At 37.5% G+C, this 19,290-nt stretch overlaps 4 protein-coding genes across 7 annotated transcripts in view; 3 read left to right on the top strand and 1 right to left on the bottom strand.

Annotated features, from left to right (window-relative positions):
* LOC127845724 (uncharacterized) overlaps positions 1-19,290 on the top strand; it is a 265,031-nt gene that overhangs the window by 105,571 nt on the left and 140,170 nt on the right. The gene's annotated exons all lie outside the window — the stretch shown is intronic.
* The window catches only part of LOC127845726 (uncharacterized), a 251,690-nt gene that overhangs the window by 154,920 nt on the left and 77,480 nt on the right, over positions 1-19,290 (top strand). The gene's annotated exons all lie outside the window — the stretch shown is intronic.
* The window catches only part of LOC127845729 (mitochondrial calcium uniporter regulator 1-like), a 276,089-nt gene that overhangs the window by 219,926 nt on the left and 36,873 nt on the right, over positions 1-19,290 (bottom strand). The window lies entirely within an intron of this gene.
* On the top strand, positions 170-17,631 carry LOC127845732 (biogenesis of lysosome-related organelles complex 1 subunit 5-like). Its single transcript, XM_052376840.1, has 5 exons — positions 170-221; positions 1,548-1,630; positions 2,319-2,448; positions 13,258-13,313; positions 16,017-17,631. Exons 1-5 carry the CDS (start codon positions 200-202, stop codon positions 16,191-16,193), a joined length of 468 nt encoding a protein of 155 aa, XP_052232800.1. The 5' UTR covers positions 170-199; the 3' UTR covers positions 16,194-17,631.

Here is a 19,290-nt window from a genome sequence, read left to right as displayed (position 1 = left end):
ATCCACTATATAGTTTTGCATTTCCACCCAAAGAGGAGCAGCCGATGTGAAGTAGTTGAGCTAAGAACAGGAGGTGGCACCAATGCACATCTAAATTAAAAAAAAAACACTATTATAGTGGCGTTTAGCCTGTGCGCCGATAACCATGTGAGCTTTCGTTTGGATTTTATGCGATATCCAGGAAGAAAAACAAACACAAATGAATGATCAGATTATTAAAGGCTAGTGTCATTAAATTTAAGTGTCATAGCTTGTGAGGTCTATTTATGAAAAGTGCTTGTTCACTTTGTTTGTTTGGTTAATTTTAGTTTGTAAGGTATTTGTGCATCTGATCTCATGAAATGCACCAACTGCAATATGTTTCCGCGACCAATTATTAATATGATTTAATCTCACTTTCGTCAAATAAATATGAGAAGCATATGTGGCTGTTCAGTAGAGTATCATGAGTCGTTAATAAACTTTCTGAAAGAAAGCATTTGCTGTGGGTAGTTCTAGCATATGATATGATCTTACTAAACGTGACAAAAATTGTGCAGTTGTATTCAAATGGATATCGGTCCGTCTAAAATGCGTATATGACTCATATCCGCGGATATGAACGAAAAGTGCGAATATGAACGAATATAGGAAATATTTATGCGTTGCACTTTTGTTATGAACAAATCACTATTGAATTAAAATTTCACAAAATGTGATAAATATGTTAAGACTGCCTCAAAATAGAGCAATTTAATAAAAGCGGTGGTCTGACTGGTCGTTCATATTCTCGGATATGAATTTGGAGTCGCTGAAATTAAAATGCCAATGAAAAACGCTTTTAAATTTATTCGATCGTAACATTACACATGAGCGACGTGTAATTTTGTCACAGAACAATTTTCATATAACAAAAATAAAGGAAAATACATTTAAAAAGACATTGTCTGTTCATATCCACACTTTTCAGTCATATCCGCGGATACCAGTCATATACACATTTTAGTTGTTCCCACCAATTCTTCACATTCCAAATGGCCCCAGTTGCCAAAACTGGTGAAAAATAGCACAAGCAGCTTTTCTTTTAAATTCAGCTTTAACTAAAATATAACTATTGGACCCATGAATAATGTGTACTGTCTAAACATCTTGTAAATAGCTGTCTTTATAATTGGCCAAATCAAATCCATTAATAAGATGAAAATCTTTAAGTATTTAAAAATCATGTGACATTCTTATTAACCAGTATATATTCAATTTGGTTGAATGCAAGAACAACAAGAAAAACAATAACTTTGAAGCTGTGAATTTGTAATGGTTGTGAGAAATCTGGGCTAAATGCATGTGCGTAAAATGTCATTCCAGATTAGCCTGTGCAGTCCGCTAATCAGGCTAATCAGGGACAACACTTTCCACTTAAACTGGTTTTTCTTTAAAAAGAAATTCCTATATTACAAAAAATTCCATAAAATAGGACAGTGTCTCCCTGAATAGCCTGTGCAGACTGCACAGGCTAATCTGGGATGACACTTTATGCACATGCATGAATTATCTTGTGTTTAACGCAGATATTTTGGAGGTCCATGCTCGCCTGTTTGACCACAGACCCATACTTCAGGGCCATCTAAAAGCATTCATCAAGGAATTTGAGGTACGTTAATTATTTCAACCTTGTAATTTAATGTTATATTAACTGAAAAAACAACAGGGGTTTTCAGCCTTATATAACAGGGACCTATTAAAGGCCCCTTCCCAATTGAACATTTCTTTAAAATCATGCAGTTTTCCCAAAAATCCTAACTTACACCAGCTTTTTCATTTCCCAAAGCAGCAATTTTAGCAAGAATTCTTCCCAAAATGGGCAATTTCATCAAAAATCCATAGGCTAGGGCCTCTTCCCAATGAAGCGAGGAAAACCCCTGAACAACAACATAAAACTACACTAAGAACAAGTTAAACAGAATGTTACACATGTAGGTTTTTTAGCATAGCTGTCTCGGCTCACTTTTGTTTTGTTTTAGGGCAAGTCATCTCAAGAACAATTTTAATGCTAATTGTTTTGTTTTTTTTATTGTAAAGAAATTCATATTTCTATGGGTTCAGATGTTTGTTTATGAAGTTAATTATGTGAGTGTAACACATTTTAATTTGAATTATTGTTACAAACATTATTGCAGTTACCAACATAACAATGTATTTGAGAAGATTTTGTTTAGTTACATTAGTCATCAAGTTCAGTCTGTAGATGTTCAAAGGAGGGACCTGTTTTAACCTTTTTGGATGTTGCTTTTGTTTGCATAAATATGATAATAAAGCATTTTGAAATATCAATTTTACAGGAGAAGAGAGGAAACCATGAGACAGAATGCTTGAAAAAGATACAGTCATGTGTAGCCGATGTGAAGGACAAATACTTGGTGGAGACTGCTACAGCCCTGGACACATTTCTAGCCAATATTCAGGCCAAAAGTACTTATCTTACCCTCATTGTGGGGTGTCTGGGCTTGCTGCATTAGTCCATCCAGATAAGCAAGTCTGGGCTTGCTGCATTAGTCCATCCAGATAAGCAAGTCTGGGCTTGCTGCATTAGTCCATCCAGATAAGCAAGTCTAGGCTTGCTGCATTAGTCCATCCAGATAAGCAAGTCTGGGCTTGCTGCATTAGTCCATCCAGATAAGCAAGTCTGGGCTTGCTGCATTAGTCCATCCAGATAAGCAAGTCTGGGCTTGCTGCATTAGTCCATCCAGATAAGCAAGTCTGGGCTTGCTGCATTAGTCCATCCAGATAAGCAAGTCTAGGCTTGCTGCATTAGTCTATCCAGATAAGCAAGTCTAGGCTTGCTGCATTAGTCCATCCAGATAAGCAAGTCTGGGCTTGCTGCATTAGTCCATACAGATAAGCAAGTCTAGGCTTGCTGCATGAGTCTATCCAGATAAGCAAGTCTGGGCTTGCTGCATTAGTCCATACAGATAAGCAAGTCTAGGCTTGCTGCATTAGTCCATACAGATAAGCAAGTCTGGGCTTGCTGCATTAGTCTATCCAGATAAGCAAGTCTAGGCTTGGTGCATTAATCCATACAGATAAGCAAGTCTGAGCTTGCTGCATTAGTCCATCCAGATAAGCAAGTCAAGGCTTGCTGCATTAGTCTATCCAGATAAGCAAGTCTGGGCTTGCTGCATTAGTCCATACAGATAAGCAAGTCTGGGCTTGCTGCATTAGTCCATACAGATAAGCAAGTCTGGGCTTGCTGCATTAGTCCATACAGATAAGCAAGTCTAGGCTTGCTGCATTAGTCTATCCAGATAAGCAAGTCTAGGCTTGCTGCATTAGTCCATACAGATAAGCAAGTCTAGGCTTGCTGCATTAGTCCATACAGATAAGCAAGTCTAGGCTTGCTGTATTAGTCCATACAGATAAGCAAGTCTGGGCTTGCTGCATTAGTCCATACAGATAAGCAAGTCTAGGCTTGCTGCATTAGTCCATACAGATAAGCAAGTCGGGGCTTGCTGCATTAGTCCATCCAGATAAGCAAGTCTGGGCTTGCTGCATTAGTCCATACAGATAAGCAAGCCTGGGCTTGCTGCATTAGTCCATCCAGATAAGCAAGTCTGGGCTTGCTGCATTAGTCCATACAGATAAGCAAGTCTGGGCTTGCTGCATTAGTCTATCCAGATAAGCAAGTCTAGGCTCGCTGCATTAGTCTATCCAGATAAGCAAGTCTAGGCTTGCTGCATTAGTCCATACAGATAAGCAAGTCTGGGCTTGCTGCATTAGTCCATCGAGATAAGCAAGTCTGGGCTTGCTGCATTAGTCCATACAGATAAGCAAGTCTGGGCTTGCTGCATTAGTCCATCCAGATAAGCAAGTCTGGGCTTGCTGCATTAGTCCATACAGATAAGCAAGTCTAGGCTTGCTGCATGAGTCTATCCAGATAAGCAAGTCTGGGCTTGCTGCATTAGTCCATACAGATAAGCAAGTCTAGGCTTGCTGCATTAGTCCATACAGATAAGCAAGTCTGGGCTTGCTGCATTAGTCTATCCAGATAAGCAAGTCTAGGCTTGCTGCATTAGTCCATACAGATAAGCAAGTCTGGGCTTGCTGCATGAGTCCATCCAGATAAGCAAGTCAAGGCTTGCTGCATTAGTCTATCCAGATAAGCAAGTCTGGGCTTGCTGCATTAGTCCATACAGATAAGCAAGTCTGGGCTTGCTGCATTAGTCCATACAGATTAGCAAGTCTGGGCTTGCTGCATTAGTCCATACAGATAAGCAAGTCTAGGCTTGCTGCATTAGTCTATCCAGATAAGCAAGTCTAGGCTTGCTGCATAAGTCCATACAGATAAGCAAGTCTAGGCTTGCTGCATTAGTCCATACAGATAAGCAAGTCTAGGCTTGCTGTATTAGTCCATACAGATAAGCAAGTCTGGGCTTGCTGCATTAGTCCATACAGATAAGCAAGTCTAGGCTTGCTGCATTAGTCCATACAGATAAGCATGTCGGGGCTTGCTGCATTAGTCCATCCAGATAAGCAAGTCTGGGCTTGCTGCATTAGTCCATACAGATAAGCAAGCCTGGGCTTGCTGCATTAGTCCATCCAGATAAGCAAGTCTGGGCTTGCTGCATTAGTCCATACAAATAAGCAAGTCTGGGCTTGCTGCATTAGTCTATCCAGATAAGCAAGTCTAGGCTTGCTGCATTAGTCTATCCAGATAAGCAAGTCTAGGCTTGCTGCATTAGTCCATACAGATAAGCAAGTCTGGGCTTGCTGCATTAGTCCATACAGATAAGCAAGTCTGGGCTTGCTGCATTAGTCCATACAGATAAGCAAGTCTGGGCTTGCTGCATTAGTCCATCCAGATAAGCAAGTCTGGGCTTGCTGCATTAGTCCATACAGATAAGCAAGTCTGGGCTTGCTGCATAAGTCAATACAGATAAGCAAGTCTAGGCTTGCTGCATTAGTCTATCCAGATAAGCAAGTCTGGGCTTGCTGCATTAGTCTATCCAGATAAGCAAGACTGGGCTTGCTGCATTAGTCCATCCAGATAAGCAAGTCTGGGCTTGCTGCATTAGTCTATCCAGATAAGCAAGCCTGGGCTTGCTGCATTAGTCCATCCAGATAAGCAAGTCTGGGCTTGCTGCATTAGTCCATACAGATAAGCAAGTCTAGGCTTGCTGCATTAGTCCATCCAGATAAGCAAGTCTGGGCTTGCTGCATTAGTCCATACAGATAAGCAAGTCTGGGCTTGCTGCATTAGTCCATCCAGATAAGCAAGTCTGGGCTTGCTGCATTAGTCCATACAGATAAGCAAGTCTAGGCTTGCTGCATTAGTCCATCCAGATAAGCAAGTCTGGGCTTGCTGCATTAGTCTATCCAGATAAGCAAGTCTGGACTTGCTGCATTAGTCCATACAGATAAGCAAGTCTGTACAGGCTAATCAGGGACAATGCTTTCCTCTTTTATGTAGTGTTTTGTTGAAAAGAAGGTGTCTTGTAAATGAAAATCCAATTTAGGCAGAAAGTGTTGTCCCTGATTAGCTTGTGAAGACAGACCTATAATCTGGGACAACACGTAACACACATGCATTAAGCCCAGTTTTCCCAGAACAAGGCTTGACACTGTTTGGTAAAATAGCAGTCTTACATGGTCATATATTCAAAAAGAATGTATGAAGTAAGTTTGAAAACAGAGAAATAACACTCCTGACTAAGAAAAAATTAAAAATACTGGTTCATTAATTTATAATTTGTTCAAATAATAAAGCGTTTGTAACGCTTTTCCTCAATAAAATTGATAAAACGTATCCATTATAATTTGCAGATACATTTTAAAGTATGTGTTTCATGATTGTATCACACTAGCTTTTGCTTCGAGAGGTCTGGAGTTCAAATCCTGTTGACAGCAATATTTTTATGCCCCCCTTCGAAGAAGAGGGGGTATATTGCTTTGCTCATGTCGGTCTGTCGGTCGGTCGGTCCGTCCACCAGGTGGTTGTCAGACGATAACTCAAGAACGCTTGGGCCTAGGATCATGAAACTTCATAAGTACATTGATCATGACTCGCAAATGACCCCTATTGATTTTGAGGTCACTAGGTCAAAGGTCAAGGTCACGGTGACCAGAAATAATAAAATGGTTTTTGAATGATAACTCAAGAACGCATATGCCTAGGATCATGAAACTTCATGGGTAGATTGATCATGACTCGCAGATGACCCCTATTGATTTTGAGGTCACTAGGTCAAAGGTCAAGGTCACGGTGACCCGAAATAGTAAAATGGTTTCCTGATGATAACTCAAGAATGCATACGCCTAGGATCATGAAACTTCATGGGTAGATTGATCATGACTCAAAGATGACCCCTATTGATTTTGAGGTCACTAGGTCAAAGGTCAAGGTCACGGTGACCCGAAATAGTAAAATGGTTTCCGGATGATAACTCAAGAACGCATACGCCTAGGATCATGAAATTTCATAGGTAGATTGATCATGACTTGCAGATGACCCCTATTGATTTTGAGGTCACAAGGTCAAAGGTCAAGGTCACGGTGACCCGAAATAGTAAAATGATTTTCGGATGATAACTCAAGAACGCTTTTGCCTAGGATCATGACACTTCATAGGTACATTGATCGTGACTCGCAGATGACCCCTATTGATTTTCAGGTCACTAGGTCAAAGGTCAAGGTCACAGTGACAAAAATCGTATTCACACAATGGCTGCCACTACAACGTACAGCCCATATTTTAAATATAAATTGTACCTAACAGATGTAATTAAGGTTAAAACTCATGTGATGTTTATAGGTTTGTTTAGTCGAGCGGTAAGTGTGAATTTACTTTACAAAACTATGAATTACCTGGAATACTGTGTATAAGGATAACAGGTCTAGGATACAAGTGTCTACAGTCATTTGTCAAGTTATTTGCCACTTTGATTTAAATACAACCAAGTGGGAATTAAATCCTAACATCATTTTGTATTTAATCCTGTTTATGAAAATCTTCTATTTCTATTGTTAAATATTTGTTATGCGTAGTTAACTATAATAGATGGTTTGGTATTTCATGTGAATGTTTCATCTGTGCTGTCAGTGTCTGGATTGAATATGCCTTAATTATTCACATCCACGAGTGCTTTTGTGTTCCAGTCAATTGTGCATTTTGATTTATGATCTGTGTTGTTTCAAACTACAAATTGAATATGGTTATACAATTTCTAGTTTAAATTATTTATGTTTTGAAGTTTGTGATCAATGGCATTTGTATTGTTTAACTTGAAAATGTATTTAAATGCCCTGTAAAATACTATATATATGCAAATGAATGTGTTCAGTTATTTTTCATCATATTTGTACCTGTAAATATTTAATGAAGGAATATTAGTTGGAACTGCCTTTTCCACTTTGTGTTTTGCTGACCTGGACAATTCAATGTGCGTCATCTATTGCGCAGTATTTGTTGACATTAGCTACGGTTGCAAAATTGCCAATATGACTGCAACTCTACATGCCTTAAAGGGAACGTCAATCAGATTGACAAAAAAAAGAAAAGTTCTAAAATACCGTATTTTTTTTACAATTATTAGATTATATTGATAAAAATATCACAAATTGTATATAACATTACTTGAAAAAGTTGTTAAGTTTTCATATTTTCAGTATATTTGCTAATAAAAGTTTACTAGGTATGTGATCCAGGTAACTACCAGCTAACTATAAATAACGCAAGTAGATTGATCATCATTGTCACGTGGTAAACCCAGGAATGCAAATTGTGCATGCGAAGTGAATTGTATATATGTTATATATAAAATGATCAATCTACTTGCGTTATTTAAAGTGTGTATATCGTTATGTCACCTTTTTTGGCGATGTTCTTTCGATTTCACATCGCAAAATCTTAATACGGAATATACTGAAAATATTAACTATTTTCAAGTAATGTAATATACCAGTAGTGATATTTTAATCAATATAAAGTTATAATTGTTAAAAAATACTGTGTTATAGAACTTTTCTTTTTTATGCCCCCCTTCAAAGAAGAGGGGGTATATTGCTTTGCTCATGTCGGTCGGTCTGTCCCTCCACCAGGTGGTTTCCGGATGATAACTGAAGAACGCTTGGGCCTAGGATCATGAAATTTCATAGAAACATTGATCATGACTCGCAGATGACCCCTATTGATTTTGAGGTCACTAGGTCAAAGGTCAAGGTCACGGTGACCCGAAATAGTAAAATGGTTTCCGGATGATAACTCAAGAAAGCTTCTGTCTAGGATCATGAAACTCGATAGGTAGATTGATCAGGACTCGCAGATGACCCCTATTGATTTTCAGGTCACTAGGTCAAAGGTCAAGGTCACGGTGACCCGAAATAATAAAATGGTTTCCGGGTGATAACTCAAGAACGCTTATGCCTAGAATCATGAAACTTCAAAGGTAGATTGATAATGACTGGCAGATGACCTCTATTGATTTTCAGGTCACTAGGTCAAAGGTCAAGGTCACAGTGACCCGAAATAGTAAAATGGTTTCCGGATGATAACTCAAGAACGCTTATGCCTAGGATCATGAAACTTGATAGGTAGATTGATAATGACTCGCAGATGACCCTTATTGATTTTCAGGTCACTAGGTCAAAGGTCAAGGTCACGGTGACCCAAAATGGTAAAATAGTTTCCGGATGATGAATCAATAACACTTATGCCTAGGATCATGAAACTTGATAGGTAGATTGATCATGACTCGCAGTTGACCCTATTGATTTTCAGGTCACTATATCAAAGGTCAAGGTCAAAGTGACCCGAAATAGTAAAATGGTTTCCGGATGATAACTCAAGAATGCTTATGGCTACGATCATGAAACTTCATAGGTACATTGATCATGACTCGCAGATGACCCTATTGTTTTTCAGGTCACTAGGTCAAAGGTCATGGTGACCCGAAATAGTAAAATGGTTTTCAGATGATAACTCAAGAACGCTTATGCCTAGGATCATGAAACTTCATAGGTACATTGATCATGACTCGCAGATGACCTCTATGGATTTTGAGGTCACTAGGTCAAAGGTCAAGGTAACGGTGACCCGAAATAGTAAAATGGTTTCAGGATGATAACTAAAGAACCCTTATGCCTAGGATCATGAAACTTCATAGGTACATTGATCATGACTCGCAGATGACCCCTATTGATTTCAGGTCACTAGGTCAAAGGTCAAGGTCACGGTGACCCGAAATAATAAAATGGTTTCCGGGTGATAACTCAAGAACGCTTATGCCTAGAATCATGAAACTTCAAAGGTAGATTGATAATGACTGGCAGATGACCTCTATTGATTTTCAGGTCACTAGGTCAAAGGTCAAGGTCACAGTGACCCGAAATAGTAAAATGGTTTCCGGATGATAACTCAAGAACGCTTATGCCTAGGATCATGAAACTTGATAGGTAGATTGATAATGACTCGCAGATGACCCTTATTGATTTTCAGGTCACTAGGTCAAAGGTCAAGGTCACGGTGACCCAAAATGGTAAAATAGTTTCCGGATGATGAATCAATAACACTTATGCCTAGGATCATGAAACTTGATAGGTAGATTGATCATGACTCGCAGTTGACCCCTATTGATTTTCAGGTCACTATATCAAAGGTCAAGGTCAAAGTGACCCGAAATAGTAAAATGGTTTCCGGATGATAACTCAAGAATGCTTATGGCTACGATCATGAAACTTCATAGGTACATTGATCATGACTCGCAGATGACCCTATTGTTTTTCAGGTCACTAGGTCAAAGGTCATGGTGACCCGAAATAGTAAAATGGTTTTCAGATGATAACTCAAGAACGCTTATGCCTAGGATCATGAAACTTCATAGGTACATTGATCATGACTCGCAGATGACCTCTATGGATTTTGAGGTCACTAGGTCAAAGGTCAAGGTAACGGTGACCCGAAATAGTAAAATGGTTTCAGGATGATAACTAAAGAACCCTTATGCCTAGGATCATGAAACTTCATAGGTACATTGATCATGACTCGCAGATGACCCCTATTGATTTCAGGTCACTAGGTCAAAGGTCAAGGTCACTGTGACCCGATATAGTAAAATGGTTTCCGGATGATAACTGAAGAACGCTTATGCCTAGGATCATGAAACTTGATAGGTAGATTGATCAGGACTCGCAGATGACCCCTATTGATTTTCAGGTCACTAGGTCAAAGGTCAAGGTCACAGTGACAAAAAACATATTCGCACAATGGCTGTCACTACAACGTAGAGCCTATATGGGGGGCATGCATGTTTTACAAACAGCCCTTGTTTTGATTCTTTTTATGCCCCCGTTCGAAGAAGAGTGGGTATATTGCTTTGCTCATGTCGGTCTGTTGGTCCGTCCACCAGGTGGTTGTCAGACGATAACTCAAGAACGCTTGGGCCAAGGATCATGAAACTTCATAGGTACATTGATCATGACTCGCTGATGACTCCTATTGATTTTGAGGTCACTAGGTCAAAGGTCAAGGTCACGGTGACCAGAAATAGTAAAATGGTTTTTGAATGATAACTCAAGAACGCATACACCTAGGATCATGAAACTTCATTGGTAGATTGATCATGACTTGCAGTTGACCCCTATTGATTTTTAGGTCACTAGGTCAAAGGTCAAGGTCACGGTGACCCGAAATAGTAAAATGGTTTCCGTATGATAACTCAAGAACGCATACGCCTAGGATCATAAAACTTCATGGGTAGATTGATCATGACTCGCAGATGACCCCTATTGATTTTGAGGTCACAAGGTCAAAGGTCAAGGTCACGGTGACCCGAAATAGTAAAATGATTTTAGGATTATAACTCAAGAACCCTTATGCCTAGGATCATGAAACTTCATAGGTACATTGATCATGACTCGCAGATGACCCCTATTGATTTTGAGGACTAGGTCAAAGGTCAAGGTCACTGTGACCCGATATAGTAAAATGGTTTCCGGATGATAACTGAAGAACGCTTATGCCTAGGATCATGAAACTTGATAGGTAGATTGATCAGGACTCGCAGATGACCCCTATTGATTTTCAGGTCACTAGGTCAAAGGTCAAGGTCACAGTGACAAAAAACATATTCGCACAATGGCTGTCATTACAACGTAGAGCCCATATGGAGGGCATGCTTGTTTTACAAACAGCCCTTGTTTTGATTCTTTTTATGCCCCCTTCAAAGAAGAGGGGGTATATTGCTTTGCTCATGTCGGTCTGTCGGTCTGTCCACCAGGTGGTTGTCAGACGATAACTCAAGAACGCTTGGGCCTAGGATCATGAAACTTCATAGGTACATTGATCATGACTCGCTGATGACCCCTATTGATTTTGAGGTCACTAGGTCAAAGGTCAGGTCACGGTGACCAGAAATAGTAAAATGGTTTTTGAATGATAACTCAAGAACGCATACGCCTAGGATCATGAAACTTCATGGGTAGATTGATCATGACTCGCAGATGACCCCTATTGATTTTGAGGTCACTAGGTCAAAGGTCAAGGTCACGGTGACCCGAAATAGTAAAATGGTTTTCGGATGATAACTCAAGAACGCATACGCCTAGGATCATGAAACTTCATAGTTAGATTGATCATGACTTGCAGATGACCCCTATTGATTTTGAGGTCACAAGGTCAAAGGTAAATTTCACGGTGACCCGAAATAGTAAAATGATTTTAGGATGATAACTCAAGAACGCTTTTGCCTAGGATCATGACACTTCATAGGTACATTGATCGTGACCCGCAGATGACCCCTATTGATTTTCAGGTCACTAGGTCAAAGGTCAAGGTCACAGTGACAAGAATCGTATTCACACAATGACTGCCACTACAACGGACAGCCCATACGGGGGGCATGCATGTTTTACAAACAGCCCTTGTTTACTATTATTTGTAGTAAGACTTTTCAAAATAATATAAATACTGACTGACATTTTTCAAAAATATGAAAATCTTTTAACAAGTCCCTGTAAAGCAATGAGAAATATTTTATAAAGATTCTGAGTTGCATGACAGTTTCAGTTGTTATTGTATTTAAGTGAGGGTTTCATAACAATCATAGGCTGAATGGTTTAAAAGAACAAAAGTAAAATAAAACCAAAGCTATTCTTCTTGCGCATTTCCAAGGATTGGTTTTTTAACACTATTTATTGGTCTTCTAATAGATAATATTAAGTATATTTAGTTTAAATGGACTTGGTCATAGATTGGCAAAATGACCATTTTCATAGACTCCAGAACCTAATTATGTTATACACTAAAAACATATTCAGACAAGCTAAGCAAACTAAAGAGAAAACAAAGACTATTAAAAAATACAAATGGCTTTTTTTGGTGATTATTAATAGAAAGATGTTACATTGTAAAGTATTTGTAAGGCTTTTCATCAATTATTTGGAAAACTTTTTCTTTTCTCACATATGGTTTTAAATGTGCTGTGAAGGTCTAAAAGCTGAAAGGCCAAGTGGTAGATAGTACTACATGTATTTTGCTTTTAAAGTAACATAATTACTGAAAATCAACCAATATTCCGCAAAATATTTCATAAAAATAAAGTTTATCCATACAAAATCAGTGTTCCTTTCAGCAATAGCAAAAATGTCCTGCTAGATGAGGTATGGTAACATAGATTTAACAGGATACAAAATGATGTATTTATTGTTTTGTGGCACAATATATTCAGAGTTTATTTCCCCGCAATGACATATATTCATACGACAAACAAAAACTTACTTTGTACTTGAACATGTGCTGAAAATATTTTCCCACAAAAAATTAAAGAGAGAATTTTGTATCTTGTTAAATCTTTGTTACCAGACCACATCTAGTGTTTAAATATTGGCTATTGCCATAAGGAACATTGATTTTCTATGTGTTAACTTTTCTATTTGAAATATTAAATTGTGCACATTTTTCATTGATTTTCAAGGTTTATGGGATTTTAAGGACGTGAGTTTGAATCCCAGCAAAGGGAAACAATTTTACTTCACTTTTTCATGATATTTTAAGCATTTTACAATTTTCAAATTATTGCAATTTTGTTTGTATATACATTTTATGACATTTTTGTTAAAAGATGAAAAACTATTTAATAACATTATTCCAATATGTAAACACTTTTTAGCAAAGAACAAATGTTCTCATTAAATTCCTTCTAATACTTATTATTATTAATTAATATTATTTTATATTATGTGGAATTTCATTATATAATACATATATGATATAAACAGTTTATGTTACAGTTTCAGTGGCAACAGAAGTATGCAAGAAAATAGAGGAAAAAGAAAACAACGTAGATGTAAGTTTTTATTTCAAACAATTATTATTGCCATCTTAATATGGTTTTTAAAATGCACTACATGTGTATCTCACCTCCTACAAAAATGACCTAATCTGATGGCTTAGAGTGGTCACATGCCCATGGTGTATTTTCTATACACCCCGAGTAATCGAGTCGTTTTTTAGCTCGATTATTACATATGAGATATATATAGTGGAGCTATCCTACTCATCCCGGCGTTAGCGTTAGCGTGCAAATGTTAAAGTTTGCGTACTACCCAAAATATTTCCAATGTCCCTTGACATATTGCTTTCATATTTGCATACTTGTTTACCATCCTGACCCCAACCTATAAACAAGAGCAGACAACTGTGTCAAGCATTTTGACAGAATTATTGCCCCTTTTATACTTGGAGTATGCATATTATTGATAAATCTATGTTAACGTTTGCGTACTACCCCAAATATTTCCAATGTCCCTTGACATATTGCTTTCATAATTTGCATACTTGTTTACCATCCTGACCCCAACCTACAAACAAGAGCAGACAACTGTATCAATCATTATGACATAATTAGTGCCCCTTTTATACTTAGAATACCCCCCCCCCCCCCAATTTTTTATTTTTTTTCTCCTTTATTTATTTTGAAAGATTGTCTAATAAATGACCACACCCCACATTATACCCCCCCCCCCCTCTAAAACCCCCCTACCCCCCCCCCCCCAAAAAAAAATGATTGTTTTTTCCTTTTTTTATTTTTGAAAAATCGTCTAATAAATTATTAAATATGAACAATGGCTTTCGTTATACTGTCAAGCACTCAAATAGTCGACCGCTTTCCTCTGACAGCTCTTGTTTAGATATAATCCTAACAACGTTAGTAACTGATGGTGTATGGGATATTAAAAATATTCCCTTTTTCTACATAAAATTTATATGCAGCATTTGGCAATATGTTTTATTTTTCTCTTTATTTGATGTGTCCTATAATTTAAGTTATAGTTGTAGAAGCACACTCAGATAAAATTTGAAATTAAGGTACAGGGGTGCTGTTCCGGAGTTGAAAATTGAGACAATGGGGTACCCTTGATTTTGAAATTTAGACACAGGGGTACCCTTGATTTAAAATTCAGACACAGGGGTACTCTTGATTTTGAAATTGAGACATAAGGGTACTCTTGATTTTGAAATTCAGACTCAGGGAGACTCTTGATTTTGAAATTGAGACACAGGGGTACTCTTGATTTTGAAATTACGACAAAGGGGTACCATTGATTTTGAAATTCAGACACAGGGGTACTCTTGATTTTGAAATTGAGACACAGTGGTACTCTTGATTTTGAAATTTAGACACAGGGGTACTCATGATTTTGAAATTCAGACACAGGGGTACCCTTGATTTTGAAACTCAGACACAGGTGTACCCTTGATTTCAAAATTCAGACACTGGTGTACCCTTGATTTGAAAATTGAGGCACATGGAATCCTTTGATTCAGAAATTCAGACACAGGGATACCCTTGACTTGGTAATTCAGGCACAGTGGTACCCTTGATTTCGAAATTCAGGCACAAGTTACTCTTGATTTGGAAATTCAGGAACAGGTTTACCCTTGATTTGGAAATTCAGGAACAGGGATACCCCTTGATTTGGAAATTCAGACATGGGGGTACCACTGTGTTTACAGCCTATGTGGAAAAGCCTGATTGCAAAAGTATTCTACAGTATGTGTAAACATTCATTTTTATTATGTGTCCCAAAAAAGGCGCGCATTTTAATCAGAAAATGTGAACAGTCATACTCCATGTTTGTTTAGCATCGGGACTACATTTTCAGACACTTACTATCTGACTTTGATTACATTTTATATGCACCATCCATATATGGAGTCCTATAGGGGCACTTTTGCAGATTGTCAGGTCATTGTGGTAGAGTTATTTTTCCTAGAGTTAATTATCTTGCGTTAGATACAGAACATTTTTATGTCTGTACAATATCTCTGGAATTTATAATCCAATTTGAATGAAATTTCCTTCAAAAGGGTCTTACTTGTCAGGTATTTTCTGTCAGTTGATATTTTATAGAGTTATAGAGCCACATTTTCATGTTTTTATGTGTTGGTCAACCATGCAAGATTGTTTGGGTCCATTGATCTTTCATAGAGTAATTGCACAATTTTTTCCCCAAGCTTACAAGCTATGAAGGTGCATTATGGGGGGATGCATCAATCGAGTCACTCTGTGGGACAAAGGTGCTTAATGCATTTGTGCTTAGTGTAGTCCCAGATTAGCCTGTTACGTCCGCACAGGCTAATCAGGGATGACATCAACCTGATTTTCATTGAGACTTCCTTAACACACAAACATTCATAAGAGCGGAAAGTGTTGTCACTGAATAGTATGTGATGAACTGCACCAGCTAACCCATTGCATGCTGGGAAATGTGTCGTCTGCTAAAATGTCGTCTGCTGAATTTCTAAAATAAGCATTTTCTTCGATTTTGTTTCAAAGAATACTATCAGAATAGCAAACAGTTTGGATCCTGATGAGACGCCACGTTTTGTGGCGTCTCATCTGGATCCAAACTGTTTGCAAAGGCCTTCAAAATTCGGTTCCAGCACTGAAAGAGCTAATGTGGGACAACACTCTATGCACAGGTATTAAGCCCTGTATTTCCAAAGCCACGCTAGATCAGTTTCACAGGTATTCTTGTTTTCTCAGGTCGGAGTGCTGGAACTAGAAAGGGGGCGTCGCCGAGAGGCCTGGGACACGTTCATGCAGCAGCAATTTGAGAAAAGTGCACTGGTGGACAAAGAAATGGATGAAGGGATGAAAAAACTGACAGGCGAATACGCAGAGATGGAAAAGAAGCTTGAATTAGAGTATCTATCATCATAAATGTGAACTCTTATTTGTCGTTATGAAAAATGCGTCTTATTTCAGTCCTCTATAGTGACTTAATCATTCCAGATCAGTTTTACAAGGTGTGCATAACAATTGTTCAATTTATTTGTGGATGATTAAGTGTTTTGGGTGACCTACCATAGAACTTGTTAGGTATATTCCCATGTTTGCATTGTTTTTAACTGCTTAAATACATTGATACAATTTTAAGCACCAAATGACTTTAACTCATGTGAAAACAGGGCTTATTGCATGTGCGTGAAATGTCCCAGATTAGCCTGTGCAGACCCACAGGCTAATCAGGGACGACACTTTCCATTAAAACTGGATTTTCTTCCATTTAACAAAACGTGCAATTAAAGCGTTAAGTGTCATCCCTGATTAGCCTGTGCCCAGTTTTTTCAGGGCGAGGATTTAATTTATTCAATGTGGATCTGAACATTTTGTTTATAACACTTGTACAAGTTTTAGAAGGTTTTAACATTTCATTACAAAATAATGCACTTTTGCAAGTTACAACCCTGTTATAAATCATTATCTGATGAGCTTCATGTACATTGCAGTTGTGCAGATTTTACTGAACTTTGAACTCGGTAAGTTTCCCACACCTGCAAAGTTGAACAATGACTTATCTTTCATAGGACACGTTGTTCATGTACATGTAGTGTTTATTTGTAAACATCAGATGAGACTAATGTCTTATTTATATAGTAGCCTTGTTCTGAGAAAAATGGGCTTAATGCATGTGCATTGAGTGTCATCCCAGATTAGCTTGGGACAACACTTTGCATTTTTATGAAATTTCTTCATTTTGGATGAAGTCTCTTCTAAACCAAAATCCAGATTAAGCATTTAGTGTGGTCACTTATTGGCCTGTGTGGACTCCTCAGGCTAATTTGAGACATCTCTTCTAAGAACATGCAGTTTTCCTAGAAGATGGCTCAATTTAACAAAGTTTGGTCTTAATGTAACATACAAACATACAGGAATAGTTACATGTCCCAATACAGCAGGGCTATTTGTTTATGTGTGGTTATTTGATGACCACTATCTAATGCCATACATTTTGGTCCTTAATTTTGAATGAGGCAACATTGTTAACCCTTTCAGTGCGGGAACCGAATTTTAAAGGCCTTTGCAAACAGTTTGGATCCAGATGAGACGCCACAGAACGTGGCGTCTCATCTGGATCCAAACTGTTTGCTATTCTGATAGTATTCTTTGAAAAAAATCGAAGAAAATGCTAATTTTAGAAATTCAGCAGACGACATTTTAGCTGAAGACAAATTACCCAGCATGCAAAGGGTTAATGTTCTATGCTGTGTTATTGTATTTGTAAGTTAGGTCCAGCTGCTATAGATTTCTCAAGTATGAAAGCATTAAGTTTTTGTGATTTTGCGTCACTATGTGCAATATTAAATTATACCATGATCTTTGTTTTTACTTAATGATTGTTCTTATTGATCTACCCAGAGAGCAATAGGAAGTAGTAATAAAAGCCTTAGTAGACAAAGATTTAAAAAAAAGGAAACTTTGTAGAAATGATGTCTTATGTACAATTTTCAGACCAGACGACAATTAACTTCATTGAAATTGGTAATATAATTACAATTTGGTATTATGTTATTGCTGGTCTAATAGATTCTTCGCATATGGTATCTCATAATACAACTAGAAAAAACATTTTAGTATCTATTATGTGTTTATTTCAAACAAATGTGCAGATATTCCTCACAATACATTATTAAAAAAAAATGAAATAAACATCTTTTGAAGTGATATTATGGGTTTCTAACAGTTTATAGGTGTCTATCGCAACCGTTGTTTATTTTTGCTGTTTTCACTTCATGTACACTTATATTTGTTAATGCAGCATCAACATACTAAAACAATACCCCGGAAAGAGAAAAATAATGCATTTGAATATCAACCGTACTTTTGTTTGACAACTGATCACGCATGTACAATGTGAACCTAAATTTAGTTTTAGTGCAGATACGTTTATACAACACAAAGACACCATTTTGTTTTATGGATCATTTCGTCTTACAGGACTGGGTGGGTCACGTAAAATATATAATATAAAATTTATTTTTATAAACAACTGTTAGCAAGATGAGTTGCAGATAATTGGGCAGTAACCACATTTTAACTTACTCTGTTGACCTGTTGATTCTTTTCAGCTCAATTCAACAGTGAAAAATGCCCATAATATCACTTTAATTTATATTAGAACAAGCACCCTAAACAATCTTAAAATGTATTAAACTAGTTTCTGTTGACTGGGAAAGAATCCTTTGAAACTCATGACAAATAAAGGTAGTATTGTGTTATCAACATTTGTTAAATCATAAGGATGTCACGGTACTCTGTGGGACGGTATATCGTAATAGTCTCCCCTCGGTACTGTTCACGATACGCCTCCGCGTCCGTACAGTACGGTACGGCATTTTCCATGACGCATTTCAAGGGAAGTAACTGTAATTCGCCCCAAAAAAGGCGGAAGTTGAATTTAAATCACTTCCAGCGAGCTTCTAATAAAAATATGGAAGCATTTTGTGTTATCAGTAAGAAAGTGGTAGGCGTTTATTTCGTATAAACGTTTGCTTTATATCATGACTTTAGTCGCTACGAATTTTCTAAGCAGGAGCTGAAATTTTGTGATTCCCCTGAGAATTTCGCAAATTATTTGAAACCATTAAAATTAAATTTCAACCACTCAAAAATGTGCTGTGTCGCCTACGTCACGAAAAAAGATGCAATATTTGACTGGTTCTACGAATTGCGCTTGGAGTTTTTTACGGCACAAGCAAAGATAGCCAGTTTGACTAGTTGGTAAACAGGTTTTATTTTTAACTTAAATAATCTATCGAAGTAAAAGAAAAATAAAGCAGTCCGTATTTTTTTAACATATTCATAATTTCGTGTTCATATTTAATCAAAGTTTTAGATTTGTAAATAATAATAACTAATTGTCAATTCATGTACTTTCATTAAGTTATATGGTATTATGTATCTTGTATAACACATATGTAGAGGTCTTTAAATAAAATTGAAAAATGGTTGTAAATGGTTTGTATGTTGTTTCCAT

Source organism: Dreissena polymorpha, chromosome 9, assembly GCF_020536995.1.
Source record: "Dreissena polymorpha isolate Duluth1 chromosome 9, UMN_Dpol_1.0, whole genome shotgun sequence".
In the NCBI taxonomy this organism is placed as follows: Eukaryota; Metazoa; Mollusca; class Bivalvia; order Myida; family Dreissenidae; genus Dreissena; species Dreissena polymorpha.
This window is presented reverse-complemented; position numbering and strand designations above follow the sequence as displayed.